At 40.6% G+C, this 7,276-nt stretch overlaps 1 protein-coding gene across 1 annotated transcript; it reads right to left on the reverse strand.

The window, feature by feature from the left end:
- Window positions 1-350: 350 nt before the first annotated feature.
- Window positions 351-6,938, reverse strand: uap1l1 (UDP-N-acetylglucosamine pyrophosphorylase 1 like 1). Its single transcript, XM_085280581.1, has 9 exons — window positions 6,414-6,938; window positions 4,233-4,437; window positions 3,295-3,470; window positions 3,050-3,222; window positions 2,518-2,711; window positions 1,374-1,514; window positions 1,082-1,264; window positions 827-893; window positions 351-673 (listed from the first exon to the last, which is right to left on the reverse strand). The coding sequence occupies exons 1-9, from the start codon at window positions 6,691-6,693 to the stop codon at window positions 587-589; spliced, it is 1,506 nt and encodes a 501-aa protein (XP_085136707.1). The 5' UTR covers window positions 6,694-6,938; the 3' UTR covers window positions 351-586.
- Between the last annotated feature and the right edge of the window lie 338 nt (window positions 6,939-7,276).

Below are 7,276 nucleotides of genomic sequence, written 5' to 3' on the forward strand. Positions count from 1 at the left end.
AATTTTAATCTGTAAGTAGTGGTATCGATTAAAGTCTGGTTTTGCCTCTCTCTCAGCATTTGCAGAAGAAGGGGTGACTTCGTGACCTAACAGCCAGATGTGCTCAGTAAGTAGACTGTTTCATTAATATGTTGTGTTTCTTAGACATTCAAGTTAAAATACTTTATTATCTAAGTGACTGTATCAGTCAGTAAAACACCCTCCCTCATGGGTCTCTATGGGGGGGGTGGGGGTGGTGGGGTTAAGCCAAGGTAGTAAGTAACCCAACAGGCATTCACTCATCCACACGTCTCCCCATCATTCACACACATGTTTTCTGGATTATCAAAAGACAAAATAGATGAAAGTGGTTTATTTTTGATATTCTTTTATTTTTTGTGGATCAATTTCTTTTTTCTTTTAGAAATTCTCCCCCCAGGAAACAACATCACATTGTAGGTTATCAAAGTGACATTTGGATATGATCATAATTACATACAATTCAAAATTAAAAAACAAAACTTTGCCGCAGTCCTGGCACACACCTCTAAGCTGCAATCCACTGTTTTGGAATGTCAAAAAACTCTCTAAATGACAAAAAAAAAAGCTATTGAGCTTGCAACTTTTTGGCCTGCTTTTCATCCAGAACAAAGGGAGTATGAATTGTCCTCCCTTTCAGCAGCTGCTCCAGACCCTGACAGAGGAGATGAGGCAGGAGTTAAGTCATGAGCAAAACTAAAAAATTATTTAGTGAGTACTTTTTGTCCGCAGTGTATCTATAATACAAGAAAGAATCGCTGTCTCTAAGTGCTCTGCAGGGTTCCACAATTTAACACACTGTTCTCACCTCTCCAAAGTACGAGACAAGCGGTGAAATCTCACATTGAGCCGGAGGACTGTCATCAGCTGACACGCTGCAGGATGATAATGCACAACTTGAGATTTAAATAATAGGTTTCAATTTTTTTTTCTATCAGCCTGAAAACAACACTAACATACATTTTAAAAAGAGCTACATGCCACAAAGTATATATTATTATTACAATAGTAGTAACAACAAATCAGCTCCTCAGGGTGTGGAGTACATAGGAGCATCTCTGACCTGGGAAGAGGAAGGGGATTCCCATATTTATCCAACAGTGTGGCTCCAGCAGATGTGACCCAACGGCAGTGTTGAGCCAGCAGAGAGTTCCTGGCTGTGGTCGGGTTGTCTGTGGCTGAGCCATCTGCATTTTTCAGGGGGGAAAACTCATCCTCCCTGACAACCTCAAACGCAACAAAGTTCCTTCCAAATACAAGGGAGTAAATTTCTAATTAATTGCAAATCACCTATACAGTAAAAACAACATGTGTAAACACATACAAACTGAAAGATAATGTAGAGCAATTAATACCTTGAGAATTCGAAGACGTCAAAAACAAACTTCTCCATCTTTATGCCATTGGATTTGGATGGTTTGACTTGAATGCCGTGTGCGTCAACAAAGGGCACTTTCTTTAAGGCAACATGTTGCTTCAGCTGGTCTTTATATTTCCTAAAAGATGAAATATGTTAGCAGCACCAAACAAAATGGAATACCATAAAAATGGAAGGTTTTATACTCAAGGAGCAATGAAGTTCAATAGCTGTATAATTAAAATCTGGTTAATTTGGCAGTGAAAAACATGTTAAGACTTCTTCTGTGCCAAGTTGTCAGTTATCAGTAAACAAAGCACTGACTCATCCCTTCAGTTAAATAGCCTTTTATGCTCGAATGAATCATTGACCAGTGCTAACGCCGGTCTTAACAAACAAAGAAAAGAAAAAAAAAAGAGAGAGATCAGGTTCAAGGACTGGACTGAAAGTGAGTGACAAAGCAGCCAATGTCCACTGAAAAACTTAGAAAGCGTGGAGAACTACTGCTCATGACCAATTTAAAATATTACAACAAAGGCGAGCTCCTTTGAAGCAAAATATAAAGAAACTCAAGTAGTGTTTTAAGACTTTTGCATAGAACTGCACCACACACCTCAGCGTTGCTGCAGATCCCTAGAAAGAAATGGTAAATGGCCTGTATTTGTATAGCGCTTTACTAGTCCCTAAGGACCCCAAAGCGCTTTACACATCCAGTCATCCACCCATTCACACACACACATTCATACACTGGTGATGGCAAGCTACATTGTAGCCACAGCCACCCTGTGGCGCACTGACAGACACTGGCGCCACCGGGCCCTCTGAACTCCCCAACAATGATTATGAAGTGAGAATCACTGAACTATAGCAACTACTACCTTCTAGAGGTTTATGTGTGCTCACTAAAAACTAATTGAAGCTAAGATACCCCAACAGGCTGGGACAGTACACATTTATGCACCAATATATTGTTTTGGTCTATTTGTGGACTCTTTAACAAACATCTAGCATACACTGAAACAGCCAGATCTAACTTGCAGAATAAAAAGAGCTCAAATTTGTTCTTTCTTAATTTTTTTTGGTCATTTGTGTACTACTAAAAGCTGCCATTCAATTGTTTATAACGTTGTGCTGCCCCTTACTCTGCCACATCCTGCAGGAAGCTCCTGGTAAAGAAGTGATTGCAGATGTTTCCAGCACTGTAAACCAACTCTCCTCCAGGTCCTCGCAGTTCAGCCGTCTGTGGCTGGACCTCACTGTACTCGACCACCTGGGATACCCCTCGTACTCTGCAAACCACGCCGACCGGCTCTGTAGGGTACGCCTTCTCCACCACCTAAAGCAAGACAGAGGTGGACGAACAAGGAAGAATTAGGAGAAACCATTAGCATACTCATGTACAGCCAATCACTTGGCTATATGCAGTCTGCTCTAATGACTACACAGATACTCGTACTGGACACAGTTCTGCACGATTTATTGTAGCTGAAGGATTGGACTGCTATTCAAGTAACTTTGTTTAACGTGAGAGTCCAAAGAAAATATTCATAAGAAACAAAAATGAAATTCACTTTCCACAAAATATAATCCTTCTATTGATTATATTCAATTACAATGTAAAAGACATCTTAATGTATTCTTTCATGTATACTGTGTGATGCTGTATTACTCCACCTTGGCCCCACAGTCAGCGCCCTTGCTCACACAGAAGCCAATAAACACAGGATCGGCCATCTTGACCAGAATGTTGTCCACGCAGTACACATGCAGGTACTTTACTCCCCTTTTCTTCATGTCCTCCAGCACCTTATTGTCCACCAGTGCCTGGTACAGACCTCCATTACCATCTGAAACCAAAGTTTAGATAACTCCACTCATATTTGTTTCTGACTCTTCTGTGTAACTTCATATGCACCCACCTGGTGCCATGGCTATCTTCCCTTTATCCTTCAAGATGACTTTTCCATCAAATGTCACAGCTGGAATCATTCTTTGCTCAAACATAACGATGTTTGTTGGTTCCAGTCCAAAATAGTTGTTCTCCTTAAAAAAAGTCTCAGTTGGAGCCAGAGTGAATTCACTGGTCATTATGTACCTGAAGAGCACAGAGGGTAGAGATTATACACCGTTACACACAGTCTGCAGCAGTGGAGGACTATTGTGGAACTCCTGTTTCGGGGGTTAAACTGAATGCAGCATTAGCAAAATCTATTTAGAAAAATGTTTTGAAAAATTAAAACTATTATCCATGTAAAAGCTAAAAGGAAGTGATGCCGAGTGGTATAGAGCCATTCTACTTAGTTGAGCACTGAAAATACTTTCTACTACAATCACGCACACTCTGATATGGTGCTTTTATTAATGCCTAAATGCTTTCTAACATTCTCACACTCCGATGGATGCAGGGACAACCTGAGAATCAGTGTCTTGGCCAAGGACACTTTGGCAAGCAGACCTTTTGATTAGTAGATGACATTCTCAACCACATGAACCACAGCCACGTTTTCAAACCAATGTTAACTTAAAGAATTACCCGATTTTTTTTTTTTTTACCTGATTTTTGTTTCTAAGAAAATTTCAGCCACATATGAGGATATTCGTTTAAACTTTCGATAGAACAGTAGCAGTAAGTGGATATCAGGCCCTTGTAGAGCAAGATTTAGTATTTTGGTCTAAATAACCCAAAATGTGATGTCCACATATGTGGACGCCAGGTCCTAGGAGGTTAATGTTGACTTTATTGAAAAAGTTAACATTACAAAAACTTATAGAAAGAGAAAATGCATCAGGATTTTTACTTTGACTTTGAGTATATACTCTTACACTTTATCAGATTATCAGAGCAAGAGGAACCTACCATGGAACAGTGCATTTAGAGCCATGTTTGCTGTCTGCAAGCTCTTGGATTTTGCGAATGCGTTCTGCCTGGATCTGATACAAAGTTTTGCCACTCGGCAGCCCAACATTGTACATTCCTTTAGGGTACTGAACACCAAGACGGGTCCCCTGACCACCAGCCAAGAGCAGGACTCCAACACAGTTCTCCGAGATTTCCAGCAGCCCTGTTATTGGGAAGAAAAAGAAAAAGCTAAAATGAGCAGAAGCACACACAAGGGAATTGTTTACTTCTATAACTGATACTTTCTATAATAACGTATTTTAATTTATAATTATATAACTATAACGAACTTATTACTCTATTCATAATTTTATAGAAGCGTTCTTCAGAGATAAATTTTGTGGAGCTTAGAAATTACTCAGTTTTACTTGCTGTCATAACCCAGCAGTGCTTACTCATGACAATCACAGAGGACAGCAGTGAAGCAATGACAGCCCAGTGTCAGATCATTTCATGTCATAGCTTTTAAAGTACTGCCAGGGCAAATGGCTCTGACTTGATTTGGATTTTTTTTTTAAAGCAAAAATCAGAATAAATTTATATGTAAATTATATGTTTTTACATTATATGTATATTAAACATTTCTCTATAGAGTCCATTTAAGAGAGGATTTAAAAATCTCTCTAAATACGCAACCTCTCTTTTAAGGCCTAAAGTTATGTGTGCATCTGTCTGCATCTACAGGCAGCTGTAGCAGACTGCCATCTACTTGGCCACAGTGAAAAGGACTTAACTGTGTTTGTGCTCAAATACTGGAAGATTAAGGAATTAACAAATAATATGTCCTGTGATGTGTTAGCGCCACTGAAGGAGTTTGTGCTTCCTAACCAAGGTTGCTATTGTTAGCCCTTACCATTTCACCATCTCATCAAAATATAGTCAACAAAATGATTTAAATCTAAGCCTGAAAAAAACAAAACTCACAGTAGCTCCCTATTCTGTAAAACCTCCCTTTCACTCTTGCTGCTCTCTTTCTGTCACAAATCGCCCCTGACACTCGTCTCCACTCTGCCTGCACTTTTTTCTTTACCTCTCTTGTGCAACCAAAGTCTGTAGCTTCATTTGAACTGATCTGTCACTGCTCATGCACAGCTCACCACTGTCTCACTGTCTTCATTGGATGCCCTGCACCACTCTCACGTGTCTGCCACTCTCGACTTCCTCATGCAGTATCACAGTTCCTCTCTTGGCACCCTGTCCTATGCTTTCTCTTCATCCACAAAGACACAGCGAAGCTCCTTCCAACCTTCTGTGTACTTGTCCATCAGCACCCTCAAAGCAAACATCACATTTGTTCTGTTCTCCGATTGTCACCTCTCTTCTTAGCCTAGCTACTAAAACTCTTTCCTATATCTTCATTTGATGGCTCATTAGCTTTATTATAGATGCAGACATCAATTTGAATTTAAGATGATGTTGCTCATCAGATTAACTCACTGAATTTCAGGATTATAATGTAGACGAGTTGGAAATCCGCCATGTCCTCTCATGTAATATGTGCTTATATTTGGATTAACTGAGTTGTGGAAAGACAGTTAACCTCGGAGCAGCAGCAGCAAGTCTAAACTGATCATTGCCTATAGCCTACTCGGAAAATCTCCTGGAACTCACAAGAGAAATTGTTACAACTTGTTATTCTTTTCACCACAACTGATTTTAGCATTCTCACACCTTGTGAAATCCAATTTTAACTCCTAATCTAGTCCAGATAATCGGATAAGCCTTCTGTGCGCATGCTCAGGTTTCCATCTATAGTTGGTGGTCCAATCACAAAATGCAAAAAAAGTATAATCCATTAACCTTTCCATCATAAGAAAATGATATAACTTTACCATGCCCCCTCTCCTCTGCTAAGGCTGGTTATCACTCCTAACGCCAGGTAGCTGGTGGCTAAAGTGTTTCCAAAGTAATTTAAAACAATTATTTTTCAACCAATTTAATATGAAAACACTACAATTAACTTTAAAGTGTTCGCCATTTTGAACTGTTCTGTGTACATATTTGCACACGTTCATATATGATGATGATTACTAGAGTATTTACCACTCAGTATCTGTACTTATGTAACGACTATCTGCACGTTTGCCCCCCCCCCCCCGTGTCTGAACGCGTTACTCGTGCACCAAATGTGTATTTTACCTCGTCTTTCCCACTCTTCTAGAGAGTCTCTCCCACTTTTCTTCACGCTACCGATGAACTCAGGGGGGATCGGCTCTATGTGCTGATCCAAACTGTCAGGCGGGGAGGCTGCAGCCTTCGCGGCCCCTTCACAGTGATCCTTCAGCCCTTTCAGGTCCAGCTGAGCCAGCTCCTCGAGGAAAACATCCCGCTCCTCCTCACACAGCTCCGGCCAAAACTGCAGGACGTGCGCCTGCCCTGCGCTCTCCAAACCATGCTTTACTTGCTCAAAACAAGGCATTTTGCGTTTTAGTCCGAAGCAATTTTAGATCAATACATGTCCAACTTTCTCCTCCGATCAGGCAGCAGAAACACGCTGCTCCGGAGGACGTGGCTGAATGTCTGGAAAAACTCGTGACTGCAGCTCTCAGGAATCCTGTCATACAGGATACACTGTAGAAGGCAAGTCAAAAGCGTCTTTATGCACTTCCATGTTTACAGAAGTCAAAACGTGTTTACTGCTTCCTGTCAGTCAGACCACGCCACGAGACCAAAGGCCACGACAGCAAATTTACGACAAAGCTGTTAAGTCAGCGTCTGATCACCTGACTGCACACTGTGGTTAAAGGACGATCTGATTTCCTCGTGTCAGCATTGTTCCCACATCATCATAATTAATGTTGTTCCAGGTTCAACATGGCAAGTGACCACTAAAAAAAACAACAGAAAAACCCGATCAGACTAAAGTTGTTTTGTAGTGTAACTGGGCATTACGGTAAAGGGAGGAACTAATTTGGTTCAGTTCATAGATAGTTAAATATAACATCCAAAGGTTTGGACACACTTTCTCATTTAACGGTTTTTCTTTCTTTATTTGTTTTTAC

The sequence above is a fragment of the Mchenga conophoros genome, linkage group LG7, assembly GCF_057382185.1.
Source record: "Mchenga conophoros isolate Kocher_MC1m ecotype Shallow Benthic linkage group LG7, M_conophoros_male_GT1.1, whole genome shotgun sequence".
NCBI classification, from domain to species: Eukaryota; Metazoa; Chordata; class Actinopteri; order Cichliformes; family Cichlidae; genus Mchenga; species Mchenga conophoros.

Bases quoted from the DNA above. Each gene is read 5' to 3' on its own strand.
- uap1l1 (XM_085280581.1), bottom strand. From the start codon at position 6,693: ATGCCTTGTTTTGAGCAAGTAAAGCATGGTTTGGAGAGCGCAGGGCAG. The intron at 4,438-6,413 runs GTAAAATACACA...TCCCAATAACAG, and splicing joins AGAAGAGTGGGAAAGACGAG to GGCTGCTGGAAATCTCGGAG. The intron at 1,515-2,517 runs GTAAGGGGCAGC...TTCATCTTTTAG, and splicing joins TTCCTGCAGGATGTGGCAGA to GAAATATAAAGACCAGCTGA.